Source organism: Eleginops maclovinus, chromosome 11 (genome assembly GCF_036324505.1).
Source record: "Eleginops maclovinus isolate JMC-PN-2008 ecotype Puerto Natales chromosome 11, JC_Emac_rtc_rv5, whole genome shotgun sequence".
Classification (NCBI taxonomy): domain Eukaryota; kingdom Metazoa; phylum Chordata; class Actinopteri; order Perciformes; family Eleginopidae; genus Eleginops; species Eleginops maclovinus.
In genome coordinates this window covers 1,272,191-1,292,189 of record NC_086359.1, presented here as the reverse complement: position 1 = coordinate 1,292,189, position 19,999 = coordinate 1,272,191, and the positions used below count along the sequence as shown (strand labels likewise).

The 19,999-nt window shown below is 41.2% G+C and overlaps 1 protein-coding gene across 1 annotated transcript; it reads left to right on the top strand.

Annotated features, from left to right (window-relative positions):
• The first annotated feature begins 208 nt into the window (after positions 1-208).
• LOC134872179 (E3 ubiquitin-protein ligase CBL-like) lies at positions 209-19,251 on the top strand. Its single transcript, XM_063895352.1, is given in 16 exon segments — positions 209-714; positions 3,515-3,762; positions 7,715-7,861; positions 9,209-9,365; positions 9,713-9,834; positions 10,769-10,906; positions 11,415-11,502; positions 12,014-12,145; positions 12,896-13,105; positions 13,366-13,467; positions 13,689-13,987; positions 14,082-14,243; positions 14,752-14,837; positions 15,076-15,258; positions 15,415-15,561; positions 15,564-19,251. Coding segments are annotated over 16 exon segments (2,559 nt in total). The 5' UTR covers positions 209-579; the 3' UTR covers positions 15,767-19,251.
• The last annotated feature ends 748 nt before the right edge of the window (positions 19,252-19,999 follow it).

Here is a 19,999-nt window from a genome sequence, read left to right as displayed (position 1 = left end):
ATTCTTAGATTAAACTTTTTTTTACTTTTGGTCACATCCGACATGTTTCTCTCACGTGACCCTGATCCTCTTCCGTGTTCTTGCACCACTAAATGTTTAATGTTGATATACTCTTTTGAATAATAGTAAAAATACTGATTTTGCGGCATTTTGCATACCAGTTTTCCATATTACCATAACCTTTATTTTGAAGGCGTTGGCCGGATATCCGTGTCCGCTGGCTGCTGCTCAACCTGTTTGTTGATCGAGAGGCTTTATTAACAACCGGACTTTATCTAAAGCCGGGTTCATTTATCGGGGGATTATAAGCGTCTCTCTCCCGGAGGAGGTGTCTCTCTGCCCGGCAGCAGAATCTCCCCCTCAGGGAGGATGAATTAGACCCTTTATTTCGCGACAGGAAACTGAACAAGAGGCTTATTTTTCTCTCCAGATGTAGCACGTTAGCTAGCATGTTAGCTTGTACAAACAGCCTGAAATTATGACGTGTTAGTGACAGACAGGAGGTCAAGCAGCTCTGGTTCTGGTTTAGAAACGTGTCAGGTTTATCACCCCGGTTGTCAAGCCTCATCGACGGAGTCAATGGCAGGAAACCCTCGCAGAGGAGCCGGGCTCATCGGGCTGATGAAGGACGCCTTTCAGCCGCAGCAGCCTCTGCAGCAGCCCGCAGTGGTGGAGAAGAAGATGGTGGAGAAGTGCTGGAAACTCATGGATAAGGTACTGGGAATATAGTGTTAGAAGTGCTGGAAACTCATGGATAAGGTACTGGGAATATAATCTATAAAGTACTGGGAATACTGGGACCTTACTGTTAAAAGTGATGGTAACTCATGGATAATGTACTGGGAATATAATCTATAAGGTACTGGGAATACTGGGACCTTACTGTTAAGTGATGGTAACTCTTGGATAATGTACTGGGAATATAATCTATAAAGTACTGGGAATACTCAATGCAGGAAAACAGTACAATATTTCCCTTTGTTGTCATGGAGTAGAAGTCTGAAGGGTCAGTAAATACATTCGGTTTAATTCAACCACTGATAAAAACATGTTATGAAAAGCAACATGGAAGTGAAAACGGGTATTAGGTCAGTTATCAGTTGTTTTGCAGCAGAACATCTTTTCACTTCCTTCTTTTTTATCAACGTTATGGGCAAACACATGTTGTGAAAAGCTGCCGGATACTTGTTGAGGAGTAAAGAGTGTTACACATTCAATCAAGATCTGCTTACTTACAATCCACCTCTGCTGATCAGACCTAAGCTATTAAATAATGCCCAGCTGATGTTAGGAATGCACATTTAATAGTTGTAATTAATGCAGAATAATTGATGTGTTCAGCTTCAGAGAGACTGCACATACTCTGTTTATTATTCTTGTAAACCTCTGATTTAATAATAGATTTTAAAGCCATTTCCCCCCAAAAGAGTGATGTGTTCGCTCCTTTTTCACCAGCTACTTCCTCTTACTGTGTTTATGCGTTTACCACGATACACTAAACTTACTCTAGTGTCCCGTAAGCATGATCTAATTGGGCTCATTTATAGTGAATTGGTCTCGCAGCATGTCAGGTTGTTTGGACCTCAACATCATTAAGCTTGTAATTTTATATTTATCTGACTAGTTATTCACACATTAAGCCATATCATAGAGTAAAAGCTATTGTGTTAGTTTTTATTAAACATTGTTTAATATTTCAGAATCAAGAAACAGTTTCTCAATTTGAAAATAAAATAGAAATATCTTCTTAATCAAATGGAAGTAAAAGTCAAATCTTGTACCTTTTTAATACAAAATACAACAATAAGAATATTAAAATGTATATAATAATATATGTTATAAAACATGCAGGAGTGTAATAGTATTTTAAAAATAGATACTTGTTTGAAATAAACTGTAATAGTCTTGAAGCCAAACGGATTTGAGGCGTACATGCATTAATTATAATTAATGCACAATAATTCATGCCTTCTGCTTGAATTCAGATTTACTGCACATATCTTTTTCTCCATTTCATTTTATTTAAAAATGGATTTTAAAGCCGTTTTAAAGAAAGTTATATTTTTGCCGCTTCTTTTTTTTTTTGTTGCCACTTACTTCCTCTTACTGTGTTTATTTATAAACCAGACTTACTTAGACCTGTTTTTGACTTGTTTGCATATATTTTAGCATTTATTTCTGTATGATTAAAGACATTAAAGACTAAACCCCTGAAACTGGAGTACAATACTGTCCTTTAAGCATTATCTAATTAGGATCATGCACAGTGAATTACCCTACAGTCATCTGCTCAATAATCTGCCTTTTTGGAAAGAATGAGTGTGTGTGGTGTGTGTGTGTCAGTTTGGTGTTTCCATTGCCCCTTGCCACTCTTATTTATCGGTACTCTAATCTGAGTAGACAGAAGAGGAGGAGGAGGAAGAGGAGTAGATGAAGAGACAAGAGTTTAAAAGATTGATTCTGAAGGACTGGAGGGAAACGAGAGGCGGATATCAGATCAGACAGAGTTTAAAATCATATACGAGCCGGTAAAACACACAGAAACTCCGGGATTCTAGCCTCTGCAGACCATTTACATGCACACAGTGGCGTAGGAACTCGGTGCATTTTTGTGCAGAGAGGTGATTGTAGTTCTTCATTTGTGTGTCAGTCGTGTGGAGTTCACTGATCCCCTTTTACGATTTTTTTTTAACACTTCCAGTTATATGCTTCCTCTTAGCACTGGGTAAAGTTCAGTATTACTGCAGTGTTTATTATCATGCATAAATGGTATTACAACATGAAGGTAAATCAGGAGGTTGTTTGTGAGGTTCAACTGTTAGTCATTTTCCTACATTTCTTTATATTCACAGATATTCTTATCATGTCGCTTTCCAATCCACGTCTCCTCCACTCTGTTCCTTTCAGTCCCTAAAGTAAACAATACATGTGTTATAAAATGTCACGTTGCAAAGCAAACATTAACACGCCTCACAGCAGCTCGCAACAACCAGGAAAGTGCTTTTATAAAAACTGAAAAGCATTCTGATAAAGTGCTAAACTCTGTTGTGTGAACCGCAGACCTTATGTCAGGCTAGCAACCAGGAACTCAGGGAGAATGCTGAGTCATACTAAGGTTAATACATCACTGTGTATACTATAGTAAACACATCTGTACATGTTCATTGTTGTTGTGTATTTGATAATGTGCATCTTTTTAATTTAACTTGTGTCAAAATAAAGATTGCATTTTTATCACTGGTTTTTATTTTCATTCTATTTAAGTCTGTAATTCAGCATTTGTACTTTAACTTCTTATCTTGATATACATGTTATTCATTTCTAAATGTTCTAAAACTGTCCTCAAACCCACTTTTCCCTCTTTTTGATTCAGATCATTTTTAATACACAAATGTGTTGTTGTTATTTATTGTCGTACGATCTGCACAAATTCAACTTCTAAAATACAGCATTCGTCCTGAAACCTATCATCCGAGATCAATAAATATCTGATTGCTTGTTTTTTCCTGTGCAGGTGGTGCGTTTGTGCCAGAACCCGAAGGTGGCGCTGAAGAACAGCCCCCCCTACATCCTGGACCTCCTGCCCGACACCTACCAGCACCTCCGCACCGTGCTGTCCCGCTACGAGGGCAAGATGGAGGTCCTCGGGGAGAACGAGTACTTCAGGGTGGTGATGGAGAACCTGACCAACAAGACCAAGCAGACCATGAGCCTGTTCAAGGAGGCCAAGGAGAGGATGTATGAGGAGAACTCGCAGCCCAGGTATTGTTATTATATGTTCTCTTTATAACAATTAGTTTTCTTTATTATTATTTGTATTATTATTAGTGTTATTTCTTTATTATTATTTGTATTTATTTAATTTAATTTAATTTTTGCCTTTTATTTCAATTATTATTTAAAAAAACCATTTTCTGAAATGATTAGTTATTCCAAATAATGAAAAAGGACTCTTTATTTATATATTAGTATTGGCTTTTATTGTCTAATTATTTCCTTTATAATTGTCTTTAAGAAGCAAACCTCTTCAGTCTGAATGTTAATGTCTTATTTTAATATGATGCATCACCTGCTAATCTATAAAGTCAACATGAAGTAAAAGGCATCATTTGGTATCTTCACATAGAGACTAGATTGTTAAATTAAGATTTCCAAAACTAGTTCATGTGAGGTTTCTAAAAAGGTTCCATCGCTGTGATGAAATCAGGACAGTAACGATGGCTCGAACTGAAGTGAAGCCACTGAAATGTTTTTGATAAATGATTAAACTTTCGTAATCGAGACCACTTCCCTTTTTCTCAGAAAGTCTTCAGTCAGCAGCTTCTTCTTCCTTCCTCTGATGCAGTCAAATTTTATTTCCTCAAAGACTCATCAACAACTATTTTAAGATTTACAAATGTTTTTATTTAACCTTTATTTAACCAGGTAAAAGACCCATTGAGATCGTGATCTCATTTTCAAGGGGTGACCTGGCCAAGAAGGCAGCAGCACACGTCATCAACATACAAATGCATCACAATAAAAAAGCCACACCTGAATAAAATAACAACAAAGTGCAAGAGCAAAGGAATCGATCATAGGAAATCATTAGGAGCAGAGGCACCGTCCAGATATTTTTAGTTGTCGGTCCTTTAGGAACCGGCGGAAGACATTAAAAGATACAAGTTCAGACATTTGTAGTTCGGCCTGAAAATTGTTCCAAGTTGATGGGGCAGCAAAACTGAACGCTTTTTCCCCAATTCCGTCCGAGCTCGTGGGATATGCAAACAGTAACTATCGCTGGACCGTAAGGCATACCGGGTTTCTGTTCCTCGTAGGAGTGAACACAAGTAGGAGGGAACCAAGCCAAGCAGAGCCTTATAGATCATAAGCAACCAGTGAGTTTCTCTGCGAGTGCTCAATGATGGACAACCAGACTCGGCATAAAGCTTACAGTGATGAGTGAGGCGGCCACAGCCAGTGAAACACCTCAGTGCACTGTGATACACAGTGTCCGAAGCTGATAGGCTTTTAGACGAAGCATACATGTACAGCACATCTCCATAGTCCACTAAAGGAAGACAAGTTGACGACACAAGCATTTACGCACTCGCAAAGAAAAACACAGGCGATTTCTGTAATAGAATCCAAGCTTTAGCTGAGTTTTTGTACCAGGTTTTCAATATGTGATTTAAAGGAGAGCTCCTGATCTAAAAGGAAACCCAAATATTTGTAATTGGTGACAACCTCGATTGGATTACCTCGAGCAGTTATTACAGACGTACTTTCATTTGAGTAAGGGACTTTTTGACAAAACCATGATTTTCGATTTTTTGGCATTTAGAACCAGTTTGAGACTTTGCAGGCGGGCCTGTACATTAAAAGCAGCCTGTAACATCTCAAATGCATGCACAACAGAAGACGCACAACAATAAATAACAGCGTCATCAGCATAAAAGTGATAGGCAGCGTTTGACAAATTGACACAAAGATCATTTATATAAATAGAAGATAGTAAGGGTCCTAGGACCGAGCCCTGTGGCACACCTTTAGTGATCTCTAGTGAGGATGATGTGGCATTGGCCATCTGAACACACTAAGTCCTGTTAGACAGGTAGTCAGCAAACCAGGTAGATGCCTGGTTAGAAATGCCAATTTTCTTCAGGATACTGATCAATATCTCGTGGTCGACCGTGTCAAAAGCCTTAGAGAGAGAAAGGGCCACACATACTGTTTTTAAATCAAGCGCTTCAATTAGGTCGTTGAAAACTGTCAGGGCAGCAGTAACTGTACTATGTTGCTTCCTAAAGCCAGATTGAAAGTAATTTAAAATACTATTTGATTCTAAGAAATCTTTTAATTGTTCACTGATTATTTTTTCCAATATTTTTCAGCATTCATAATTTGGAAATAGGCCTTTAATTATTCACGTCTGATGGGTCACCCCCTTTTAACAAAGGAAGGACAAAAGTGGATTTCCAAGCTTTTGGGAGTTTGTTGGTGCTGAGGCTGAGATTGAAAATGTGAGTCAGAGGCCCAGCTATATGATTGGCAGCCAACTTCAAGAAGAAAGGGTCCAATTGGTCGGGACCAGCTGCTTTTTTAGCATCCAAGCTGATTAGGGCTCTACACACCTCAGATGCGGACACAGGCTCAAAGTAAAAGGAATTATCTGTGAGGCTGCTGACAGACTCATCCTTAGAGTCCTTGGCCACAACATAATTTAATTGATTGGAATTTTCCTTATCAAATAGGTGGCCCACAGAGACACAATGCTCATTGAAGAAATGTAGCTTTAACAGATTATCAGTCAAATGAACTGAGCCTTTAACCAAGAAGTTTGGTAGTTCATTTTGCTGAACAGCGCCAGATGTCGACTTCACCACTTTCCAAAATTTCTTTGGATCATTTAGGTTTCTTGTGGTTTCTGTTAAATAGAACTCAGCTTTAGCCTTCTTAATCGAAGACGTACATTTATTACGCAGCAGACGGAAATAATGCCAATCGTTTTCGGATGTTGTTGTTCGAGCTCTAGCCCATGCAGCATCTCTGTCTTTTATAAGATTTCCGATTTCTGAATGAAACCAAGGATTATTGCGCCCTTTCACCCAGAGTTTCCTAAAGGGAGCATGGGTGTTAATTAGATTCAGAAATTCATCATGAAAATAACTCCAGGCCATTTCCACATCATCAAATAAGGAGATCCTGTCCCATTTACAGTAACACAGGTCACAGATGAAGGCTTGTTCATGAAACTGTTTAAAGTCTCTCTTGTATACAATGTGTGGCTTGGTCTTAGGGAGTTTAGCATTTCTAACCACTGCGATGGTAGAGTGATCACTCAGATCATTTGCAAAGACACCTATATTACTGTACTTATGAGGTCCATTGGTCAGAACAAGATCAAGAAGCGAGGATCTAGACGGAAACTTAATATTAGGTCGGGTTGGGCTATCGATGAGTTGAGTTAGATTCAAACGATTCGTGAATAAAATTTGCGGTCTTCTAAGGAAACCCTTTGCCACTGTTGAACAGGTGTACGCGGTTATCCACACACGGCTAACGGCAGGTAAATAATAGCCTACCGCTAACGACTAGCAGCCAGTGGTCGCGGCCGCTGCAAGCGAGTTCCAGCAAAAGCCGGTTCCCTGCAGATTTCCAGCGAGGGAAACAGAACTCACTGCGACAGGATCCAATCCATACGCCAGTTCCGCAGATGGACAGACAGCTTGATAACAATAAAGCAAATAAATCTGTCAACACTCTTAACTGACTACTATTAAAGGACCTGTTAGCAGGAGCGATTATTTGATGTTTGAGGTGCAATATATGACTCAGCAGCTTTAAGACTTGAAGACACTATTATTTTCCGCTTCGCTCTGATTCAGGATTCTCCCCACCGGAGAGTGGGCGGGGATTACTTTTGACCGGAAGACACGTTAGCGCCTCATGCTGTATTTTATATTAGAATACATCAGGTGGAGCTATAGCAACTTTATAAACTGCTGCTGGAAATATGAACCTATAATTATATATTGATGATTATTTATTAGTGTATTAAATAGCTAAAAATATGTGAAGTAACTCAGATAAATGTACTGGAGGAAAAAGGTAGCTTCAATGCTGGCTTCTGAAATATAGTGGAGTGGCAGAACGGACTGGAACCTCTGTTTCAATCTGCTGGAGCTTTACATTTGGACATATTCAATAATATATATCTGTCTCCCTCTCTCAGGAGGAACCTCACCAAGCTGTCTCTGATCTTCAGCCACATGCTGGCCGAGCTCAAAGCCATCTTTCCCAACGGATTATTCCAGGGAGACAACTTCCGGATCACCAAAGCCGACGCTGCAGAGTTCTGGAGGAGATCTTTCGGAGACAAGTAAGTTTGCACTTTAACAGAATTCCTTTATAGTCATCACTGCACCACATTTTAAAAAACAAGTGCATTTAACTTTCAGAGATCAAATAAAGACTTGTTCTTACTCTCCCGAGAGTATCTCCAGAACGGAACATGTTTTAGTTTTATCGTCCAATACTTATTATAGCTCAGATCCAGACCTTTCTCTAACATTTTGCAAACTCTCCAAGGAAAACAGTGTCTCTTAGAGGCTTGGTGAAGCTTATCAACACACACTGGATGTTTCTCGATGTGTTTTATAATTATGTATCCGTGTTGAAGCAGTTTTAGCTGTTTGTAGGCTTTTAAAACTAACAGTTTGGATATCATCCTTAACCCCATGATGCATTGCATGGAGTCTCTGTGACGAGTCAGAGGGCGTTTCTCAATACCAAGAATGCAAAGAACGGACTTGTGTACTTGGGGAGAGCGTTCTTGCGAGTTGTTCTTGGAAGAATGAACTTGCAAGTTGACGAGCACACAGAGCTGTTGGCGGTTTTCGACGATGCGTATTTGCTGGTATTGCGCAATACACAATTGTGGCGCTTCTAAACTCCGAAAACGTTTGAGCAGATTTTGAATTCGCCATCGATTTTCGTAAAACTGCTAATATTTGAAATCTAAACCCTTGATTTCTCGCCTCAAAGTGAATTTGTAGTGATGAAAAAGCTCCGTAGAGTATATATCCTAACTGTAAGCTTAGAATGAGGCTTGTTTTTCAAAATAAAAGCCCCATAAACTTTCAGTGGAAGTATAAATTAAAAGGACACATAAATACTTAAATAAAGTACAAGAACTTCAAATTGTACTTGAGGAAAGTACTTAATTAAACTCTACAAACCTGAGTAACTTTGATGTGGTCCTGTGGAGAAGGTCCTGTGGAGAAGGTCCTGTGGAGAAGGTCCTGTGGAGAAGGTGGATAATAGTAAAAACGTACTGTTGTTCAATGGCGTCGAGTAATTTTCCGCTCCTCGCTTGAATGCCGAAATGAATGCTGGGATATATTCGCTGCCGAGTTAACACAAGTTAGCATCCGATGCATCCTTGGTAAAATGGGCGTGTTGAAAACATTTCCGGGAATACATCCGGGAACTTTATCCGTTCTTGGTGAAAGCGAACTTGGGTTTGGGACAGTACTTGGGCAGCAAGAGATGACGTTTCACAAGAACACGAGTACAGACAAGAACGCATATTGAGAAAGGCCCAGAGGCTTTTTCTGACGCAATCAGTATGTGTTACCTGCAGTCTGAGCTTCAGCTTTTGGATGCATGCTATTCAGACTATGATGATACAATCCTATTGACCCCCCTCCCCTCTGATGTCCTGCAGGACCATCGTGCCCTGGAGGACGTTTCGTCAGGCTCTCCACGAGTTCCACCCCATCAGCTCGGGGTTGGAGGCGATGGCTCTGAAGTCCACCATCGACCTGACCTGCAACGACTACATCTCCGTGTTCGAGTTCGACATCTTCACGCGGCTCTTCCAGGTAAACACATTTAACCCCTCACTGATAATCTGTGTATTTATCTCATCCATTCATCCTGTCACAACATGTTCATAGATACATTGATCGAATTTCCTTCCTCATAGATATTGGGTTAAACCTTTCTCCATTTCTTATTTATGCATCGTTATCTGTTTTATTCTCCCTGCTAGTCGATTAAAACAAATCTTGACTGCGTACCTTCTTTACGGCTCAAATAGAGATAGCAAAAGATGTTGTCATTCACTCAATTGGTAATAGCAGCAGACTGTCAGAGTATAATTCCTGTCTGGACATCCTAAAATAGGAATTGGGCATTATAGCTTGTGTGTGTGTGTGTGTGTGTGTAGCCATGGTCGTCTCTTTTGAGGAACTGGAACAGTCTGGCAGTCACTCACCCCGGGTACATGGCCTTCCTGACGTACGACGAGGTGAAGGCTCGTCTGCACAGATTCATCCACAAACCCGGCAGGTGAGAAACAAATATAATGTGATGGTTAACACAAGCTGAAGAGACATAAAATAGTCAGTGAATACAGCTGGATTTAAAAACTGAGATTGCTATCAAGTGTCTAAATGAAATGACCAAACGTCATCACGCCCAACATTAGCCACCTTTAGCTTAGCGGTGGTGACGTGAAGTCATGTGACCGTGCTGTAGTTCCTCTATAGCCCAACATTAGCCGCCTATAGCTTAGCGGTGGTGAGGTGAAGTCATGTGACCGTGCTGTAGTTCCTTTATAGCCCAACATTAACCGCCTTTAGCTTAGCGGTGGTGACGTGAAGTCATGTGACCGTGCTGTAGTTCCTTTATAGCCCAACATTAGCCGCCTTTAGCTTAGCGGTGGTGACGTGAAATCATGTGACCGTGCTGTAGTTCCTTTATAGCCCAACATTAGCCGCCTTTAGCTTAGCGGTGGTGACGTGAAGTCATGTGACCGTGCTGTAGTTCCTTTATAGCCCAACATTAGCCGCCTTTAGCTTAGCGGTGGTGACGTGAAGTCATGTGACCGTGCTGTAGTTCCTTTATAGCCCAACATTAGCCGCCTTTAGCTTAGCGGTGGTGATGTGAAATCATGTGACCGTGCTATAGTTCCTTTATAGCCCAACATTAGCCACCTTTAGCTTAGCGGTGGTGACGTGAAGTCATGTGACCGTGCTGTAGTTCCTTTATAGCCCAACATTAGCCTCCTTTAGCTTAGCGGTGGTGACGTGAAGTCATGTGACCGTGCTGGAGTTCCTTTATAGCCCAACATTAGCCTCCTTTAGCTTAGCGGTGGTGACGTGAAGTCATGTGACCGTGCTGTAGTTCCTAACGTTAGCTATTTACTTCAGAAATGATAACGTGGTGTTAATATGTGTAATAAGTATGTTTGTAATCAGTTTTTGATCGTCTCCTCCCTCAGCTACATCTTCAGGCTGAGCTGCACTCGGCTCGGTCAATGGGCGATCGGCTACGTGACGGCGGACGGGAACATCCTGCAGACCATCCCCCACAACAAACCCCTGTTCCAGGCCCTCATCGACGGATACAGAGAGGGATTGTGAGTCCTGCTGCAGCACAGAGACACTGCAGCAAGTGTTGCATTATGGGATACATCAGTGTACTTTATACAGGCCTTTAATGATGATGAAAAGCTAATAGGCTTAAACACGATTAATGCATGTTAAAAAATAAGAAATAAACTTAAAAATAGAGGGCGGGGGAGGGAGGGGAACAACGTCCAGGCTGGATTAAACTGGGAATGCAACGTGCACAGTGTGAGGATAAAAGGCTCAATCCGATTGCATAGTATTATTTGATTAGGTCATCCACTACAGGTGTAATGCAAGGGGGGGAGGGTTAGGAAGTTTATCCAACCCTGCGAAGTGAAGGTAATGTGGGTCTTTAATAAAGAAAACAGACTTTTAACAATTCCATTTTTCTTGCAAACGAAGGACTTTCAAGTTTTCTGAAACGCTACTCTGCAGTCTCCCTCATATATTATATATTTTACATATAATATATTATATATATTGTATGTTATCTGTATATTTGTGTGTGTTCTCCAGCTATCTGTTCCCTGATGGTCGAACTCAAAACCCGGACCTGACGGGGCTCTGTGAACCTTCTCCACAGGACCACATCAAAGTTACTCAGGTTTGTAGAGTTTAATTAAGTACTTTCCTCAAGTACAATTTGAAGTTCTTGTACTTTATTTAAGTATTTGTGTGTCCTTTTAATTTATACTTCCACTGTAAGTTTATGGGGCTTTTATTTTGAAAAACAAGCCTCATTCTAAGCTTACAGTTAGGATATATACTCTACGGAGCTTTTATTTTGAAAAACAATCCCCCTCCTGAGCTTATTGTTGGATACAGATACGCTACGGAGCTTTCATTTAGAAAAAACAGCTTTTCTGGAGCTTCATGTAAGTTTGACATTACACTCTGGGACTTTTATTTTGAAAAACAAGCCTCCTGAGCTTACTGTTGGGACACAGACACGCTTTTTTGCTCTTATTTTGAATATAAAATATATGCTGTATATAAGAATTTAAAAGTGGAAGAGCTCAGCAGCTTTAGAGAGGTATCATTGTGCAGAAACGTTTACAGTTAACAGCCATTACTTTCAAAATAAAACACCTCCTCTTTCTTCTCTCCCTCTGCAGGAGCAGTATGAGCTTTACTGTGAAATGGGCTCCACGTTCCAGCTCTGTAAGATCTGCGCGGAAAACGACAAGGACGTGAAGATCGAGCCGTGCAGACACCTGATGTGCACCTCCTGTCTCACCGCCTGGCAGGTCAGATCAGATAAACCTTTATTATTTATAGAAACAGCTGACACACACACACACACACACACACACACACACACACACACACACACACACACACAGACACACACAGACACACAGCTTTATGACGCTGTTTACTTAACATGGACAGTCACGGGACGGCCATATTTCTTTTTTATAGCTTTGAATGTTTACTTTATATCAATATTGCCTCTTATTATAGCTTATCTGTTTTATTAGTGGCTTTTATTTACCTCAACTGCATTACATCGCAGTTCTTTTCTTTTCCTCATATTTCACTCGGAGGTTTCGCTGTTTTCTTATCCGGGCAAAAAGTATATTTATACAGGAGTAATTCCATCAGGGTATAAAAACACAAGGCATTGTACACAGTCAAATTAAAAGACTAGAAATAAACAATTCAAAATGTAAACATGTCTGAATAAGAAGGTACACAAAATATAAAGCAGGATCTTATATATATACATGAATATTTATGTAAAATGTACAGATACTACCACGACTCACTTCCTGCATATATAGATTTCAGAATAAAAGCCTTTCATTTGCACCCAGGTCCTTATCCCAATTTTACCCTTTAAGGCTTTTCAATTTGAAGCAAAACGTTTGGATTTTCTTTAAAAATCGCTTAAAATTGAAGACAAAAATATGTAAATTATTGGAAAACTGTAATACATGCATCTCTCCGAAGCATTTTCCTATTTGTATTTATTTTACTTCCCGTGTGTGTTTCAGGAGTCGGAGGGTCAGGGCTGCCCTTTCTGCCGCTGTGAGATCAAAGGCACGGAGCCCATCGTGGTCGACCCCTTCCACCCGAAGGCCGGCGGGGTGTCCTTCGCCGGTTTCCAGGCGTCCAGCAGAGCAGAGGCAGCCGGAGCCAACGAGGAGGAGGAGGACGACCGCCTGGACGAACAACTCCTCATGAGCAGGCTGGCCTGCAGCAAGGTGGGAGAACACACACGTCCTGTTTTTTTTGGTCTCCTTGACAGACTTCGCTCATCATAATTGAATATTACCTGCCATTTTAATTCAAACCTTTCGGGGATTATAAAGTATATTTAAAAGCATTTAATTTGAACATAATGTTGATTATTCTACAGGAATAACAATCATCCAGACCGAGTTCTTCTCAGGAATCCTCGTAGGATTAGGGTTGACATTTAACCCTCATAGCTACACCTCTAAGTGTGTGTGTGTGTTTGTAGGTGGAGCGCCCCCCCTCTCCAGTGTCTCAGCTGCCTCCGGTGCCCCCCCGACTCGACCTTTTGCAGCAGAGACCCTGCAGCTCTCAGGGAGCAACAGCCAAGGTGTGTGTGTGTGTGTGGCACTTATGGGAACAAGTCTAACGCTTAGTCGTCTCATTCAGACACCCGTTAGCGACTGCTTTATTTGTTTTCAGCGGCGTGGTTTTTACTGACGTATTTGATGTCTTAGAACAGAGTCCCTCATCCATCACCACGGACAGGAAGTTGTAAATTGCTGACTAATTTCTGGGTTTAGGACTCATTCCTGCTCCTCTCTCTTCCAGATCTCAGCGACGCACAGAGATAAGCCCCTCCCCCTGCCTCCCGCCCTGAGAGAGCTGCCCCCCCCTCCCCCTCCAGAGCGTCCCTCCCCCTCTCTGATTGGTCAGGACTGCCGGCTGCAGAGGAGACCCCTCCCTTGCACCCCCGCCCAGCCAGCCTGGGCCTCCAACTACATGGTGCCCCGCCCGGCAACCAAGGTCCTCCCCCCCTCCGTCTCCCCCTTACCCCCCGCGTCACAGAGCAATGGAGACAGCATCAAACCTCAGGTCGCCACCAACGCCATCTACTGCCTCGCCACCAGGTAAGAGAGGGGGGAGTTTATGTCTTATCAAATCCACACCCACTCCCAACAACTACAGTTCCCATCATGCTTTGTGTCTCCTATATGAAAACAGGACTCTGCCTGCGATGGCGAGTGTGGAGAGGCCTCCGTCTGACGGGGAGGAGAACGAGTACATGAGCCCCACCTCGCTGCCCGTCTCCGGGGCCGCCTGGGTCCTCACCGGCTCCCTGGTGCCCCCCCCACCGGCCCCCGCCAACAACCACAACGATGTCAGGTAAACCTCAGGGAACAGGGTTATAGAAATGTGTCCTGAAATATAAGAAAGTTATTTATTTAAAGTCTCACAGTAGAAATATTTCCTTTGACCAGCATTGAAATTTATATTCAACTATTTTATTGGTCTTTATTTAACACTGCTGATATTTAAGCTCTTTTTACTGACAACTTCTAACTAGTTTTGTACATTTTTAAGAGACTCAGCAGTAATGTATGTGGAGCAGTATCTCATCTGTCCAGCAGGGGGCTCTGCAGCCTCAGGTTTGTTCGTCCGTGACGCAGCATGCAAAGGTTTTGATTCAATACGTTTTTAGGGTTTAAGAAGTGCTGGAAATGTCTTCTCTCGTAAATTCCTTCAGACCTGGGATGAGAGGTTTCCAATTAAAAATGTTGCACCCAGAGAGCTTTATTCACACGTTTGTAGAAGGCACTAGATTTATGTTCAAACCAGTCATAAGAATGTTGATGATTACTTCTCTAAATTACTTCCTGTCTCTGTGTTTCAGTGAGGCGGCTGACAGCGACTCTGAGGATCCTCAGGTCTACGAGTCCATGTTTAACATCCAGTCTGCTTCCTCTGAGGCAGAGCTGGGTAATTATCTCAATTATACTCTAATATTTCTGGGAATAATTAAATGTTGTGTCCTGACCACAGCAGGTGTCACTTTAACTTTAATCTTGTGGGATAATGTTGAGAAAAAAGAGGAAATGTAACGAAAAAAGCAACCTATAATGTACAAGCTACTGATGGCCGACCAGATGTGAAACGTATATATATTACGTTGACTTCATTTATAAATGTGTATCGATGAAGTGCTTTTGTTTTCCAGAGCCCCCTCCACATCAGGCTGTGGTTCCCCAGGAGAAGAAGGAGGAGTCGGCAGAGGAGGAAATCTACGAGTACGACTGTCCGAGACCCATCATCCCCCCCGCCCCCACCAGGAGGACGCTGTCGGACATCGGGGGTCCGACCGCCGCCTTCAGCACGCTCAGCATCGACAGCATCGAAGTCGGTACGTAACTCCAGCACTTTGTTAGCGTGTCTCCGCTCAGCCTGACAGAAGTCACACATCTGTCTCCGGTGGATTTACCACCCCCACAGCCTACAGCAGGTACTTGAATGCAACACATTTCTTTTCCACTGTCTGACTTGTATCTTTGTTTTTCAGGTATGTTTGCAGCTGGTGGGGAGCCTGAACGCCCCCCCAAACCTCTCCCCCGGCGAACTAACTCCGACCGACGGCCTCGACCAGCAAACCGTGAATTCCCCGCGCCGTTACCAGAACTCCCTTCCACCTCTTCCTCCTCCCCCACCTCCCCTCCCCTACTCCCCCTCTTCCTCCTCCCCCTCACTCGGGAAACCAGTCCCTGAACGGGGAGATCGAGTGCCTGGTGTCGCAGGGATACTCCTTACAGGACATCCATAAAGCGCTGATGATTGCTCAGAACAACCTGGAGACGGCCAAGAACATCCTGCGGGAGTTTGTGTCCATCCCCTCCTCAGCTCACATCGCCACATAGTCACTCCTCTTCCTCTTCCTCTTCCTCACCCGCTGTGTCTCCACTCTGTGCCATTATCACGGGAAGCATTTACCGAGCACCTTTCCTGAAGGGCAACTCGCCAAGAAAAGGTGGAGCAGAAACGCTGCGTTCAAGACCTATCAGAGGAAGAATCACAGGAGAGAAATCATCCGGATAAAACCTCTGAGTTTTATTGTGAAAATATATTATTTGGTTGTACCGATAGCAAGTGTTTGACTTTGAAGCTTCATCGTTAACTCGAAATCGCGACTTGAAAATGTAGGGTTTCCTTTGGACGACCATTTGTAGGTTGGCAAACAGACAGAGAAACCTACGGTGGCCCAGAAGGTCGAAACACCACAACATTTTACATAAAATCCGATATTTGACTAAAATGCAAAAAAAAATCCCAAACACCAAAAGAATGTCTTGTATTGATCTTCAGGGCCACCGTACAGTCAGATATGACCTGAACGCAGCACACCTGAGGCCTTCACCCGTTAAAGAAAACCCCACAAAAATTAACAAAACACAAAACTATTTGACCAATCACTTTTCAGAAAACACCACACACATTTGAACTGTGTTGTGTTTTGACCTCCGGGGCCACCGTACGCTCGATATATGACCTTGAACGCAGCACACCTGAAGCCTTGACCGTTCTGTAGCCGAGTTTCGACCCCCGTTGTGCGCGGCCGTGTTTCCTGTCGAGGGATCGTCGTTTCTGAATCCCACTGCCGTTCAGTTTGGTGCTTTTTTAAACGGGCTTCTTAGCTAAATGTGTGGCGTACGAATAATGTAGCGACGGCGAGAAAACGACGAGTAAACGAGTGGTGTGTGTACGCTGATGAATGTGCAGTATCGCAGGGCTTTGTGTCGTACGTCTCTCGATGGTATCTGACTCCATATTTCCTCTCGATGACGGATCTCTAATGAAATAACAGATGTCTAAGTAACTTGTGCTGTGTGTAGTACTAACAATGGCTGGAAGTTTATTTCCTCATTTAACTTGTCATTTTAAAGCTTCTGGTTTCTACTAATAAGCAGAAAGGACTTTAACACGTGCTGCTGGATTTCCTCTCGCGTGTTAATTTGATTTTGTTTAGCTCCGCGTCACATCTGTACCCAGAGCAGCTGAGGAATCAGGTCGAAGGGATTCACATCACAGCATAAAAACAGAAGCGCTTCATGTGGACTCAGGTACTGCGTCACACGCCAGGGTTGAATGTAAAGAGACGAGCATATGCTAAAGGACAAGTGATGGATAATGAAGGGGCACTAGTGACACAAACATTCCTCAGATTGGGTTTCCCTGCTCCTTGTTCCCTTACTGATACAAAGGAAATCCCACAGTTCTTGAGACGCCTCGTGTTGGCTGTTAGCGTTGCTATTAAGCCATCAGCAGTTAACGGCTAATACACCAAAATAAATATAAAAAACAATATTATATCCAAAATAACTGCATTTAACTCTCCTTTTTTACAGTTTACATTCTTTTTTAAAGGAATTTAGACAGGTTCCTCCTCCAATATCTTTATTCAAGGTGTTAGCAGCTAGCAGCTAAGCTAAGAAACAAAACATTACATTTAATGTACATAATTCGACTACTCATTGTTGTTGTTGGTAGAGAGCAGGACCCCTCCCCCCCCCCCCATTTATTCAATATTTCTGAAAAATCTTTTTAAAACCACTTTATTGATTCAATTTGGTTAGCTGTTAGCTGTTAGCTACATACTTTAGCCTCCTGCAGCAGCTAACGGCTAACAGTACAATTCTAAAAAACAAAGCTTTAAATGTAATGTACTTCATTATACACTCCTTTATTACAGTTTATCAGGTCCCCTCTTTGATATCTATTTATTTACCTTTGAAACCTTAAAAAACAACTTTATAAATGTGAGGTTGTTCACGCTGTTAGCAGCTAGCCGCTAATGGCGATTGTTAACTATAGCTCTCCTCCGGCCGATGTTGAGAGTTTGTTAAATATCATACAAGTAAAAATTTTGCATTGAAAATCTAACTTTAAGTAAAGGTTAGTATACTCAAAATGTAGGTAAAGTATTAAAGTACCCAATAATGAAAAATCGTAAAATGCATTAAAAAAATAAAAAAACGTAAAATTAATTTAAATAAAAAATGTTAATAAATACATTTTGAAAGATGCCATTTAACTTTCCTCTTCATAAAGCTGTTTATAAACTCTTGGCCAGTTTAATGTTATGGTAGAGAAGTGGCAGCAAAGAAAATAAAGTACAAGTCAAATTTCTGCTTAAAAACAAACTGAACATTTTGTGTATTTCTCAGGTTTTCATTTTTTTCAGTGGACCAATAACGAGCATCTCATTTCCAATGTTGCGTATAAAGACAGGGAGTGTCCCGTACATTTTTCGAGTGCAATTTCCTCCCGTTTTCCTTCCCCAAATTCCCCTTAAAAATCGTCACTTTGGATTTCTGCAGTAACGTGTAAATGTGCCTTCTGTCGACAAACCAAAACACGACACATTTACTGCTTAAATGAAATATACACCCTCTCTGTTTGTCCTTTCTTACTGTACTCCTGCAGATATACACTTTTAACGAGCTGGAGTTTGGAGTTTGCGGGCGAAGCATCAAAAGAAATATATAAAAGAGCCAAATTTAAAACTAGATTCCTTTTTAAAAAGTCAACATTAAATTTGCCTTTGCTCAAGGGCACCTCGGCAGTGACCAGGAGGCAAACTGGAACCTCTCCAGCTACCAGTCGACACTGGTCTGATCAGGACGTGAACTGGCGACCCTGCGGTTCACAGGCTGAGTCCCTACATAGCTATGGGCATTGTGACGTTGTAAAATAAGCATGTTGGCGCCCCCTAGTGGACAGATTGATGCGACACGATTACAAACTAGTATAAAGAAAAGATACTTGTCTGATTGTCTTGTACTTATGAGGTACTATTAACACATTTTAATATACACTGTCATATACATTTTTCATATAGTGAATGGTATTTGCAACTGTACTGCAGACGTAAACGTTATGATGTTAAAAATGCATTTAACCAATAAATCAAAACGGATTTCTTCATTGATTTGATTTGATAATACGTTATCATCTTTAATAATCAATAACATGGGTATGCCGTATCGCCGTCACTTAGTTTGGATATTTGAAAGGCTGCACATTTTAATTTGATATATAAATAGAACATTTGAATCCCAATCCATTCAGGGCCGTCTCCTTGCTCTTGAAGTACTGTATGCCACACCAACACACACACACACACTCCCTCCCCCACTGATATCTCAGCTGGTCTCTAATGATGTATTTGTGATATATTAACAATGGTCACTCGCCTTCTCAACTTGCCTACTAAAAGTCGTCTTCATGCTTTGTTGTTGTAAATATGATTTTATTTATTGTCTTTTTAATATCCTCAGCATTCGTTGTGTTGCCATGTTTTCATGCCTAAGCCATTAAGATTTTTAATTAAACAATATTTTCTTTACGATCTGAGCCGTGTGTTTTCTCCGTCATCACGACAGGGGGAAGAAGTACTACTTCACTTCAGTGAAAGCAATAAGTAAATACTGGGCTACAAGAAGAAGTCCTGCATTCCAAACTATGAAAGTAAGAGAGCACAATATGCACAATAATATATGTTGTGTTAAAGGAACAGACAGTTGTAAAATAAGTATTCTGATACTTCAATAAAGAGACTTAAATTAATGAAAGACCAGCATCATCGATCATCATCACTCATCACTCATCATCACTCATCATCACCAGCCGGTGCATTTAATGGGCAACGTATAAAAAAGTATTTCAGGCAGAAGAACCTAAAATCATACGGAAACAAATTCTAAATGATTTTAGATTAAATAAAGTGTGTTTGTTAACATTAATTTTCTCTACGTAAAATAAAAGCTGTTGTATCATTTTTTAGACTTCAATTTATAACAACTTCATATTTCATAAAGTTCTGAATGCAGATCAGAAAGACTTTCACCTCTTTGTGCCTCAAACCGTTATTCCACGGGTTAAATTTAAGTTCACGTTTATCATGTTATTGATCCCGACAAACATCTGAAAGTGACTAAAGCTGTCCGGTAAAAGTTACTGCAGTTTAATCAAAAACTTCAAATCTTAACATTTAAAAAATAATCCAAATATTTTAAAAAATACTGAATTCTTTCACATATTTTTCATTCTGCTAATTGATTAATAACCTAATTGTTCCGCTGTTTCTTTACAAA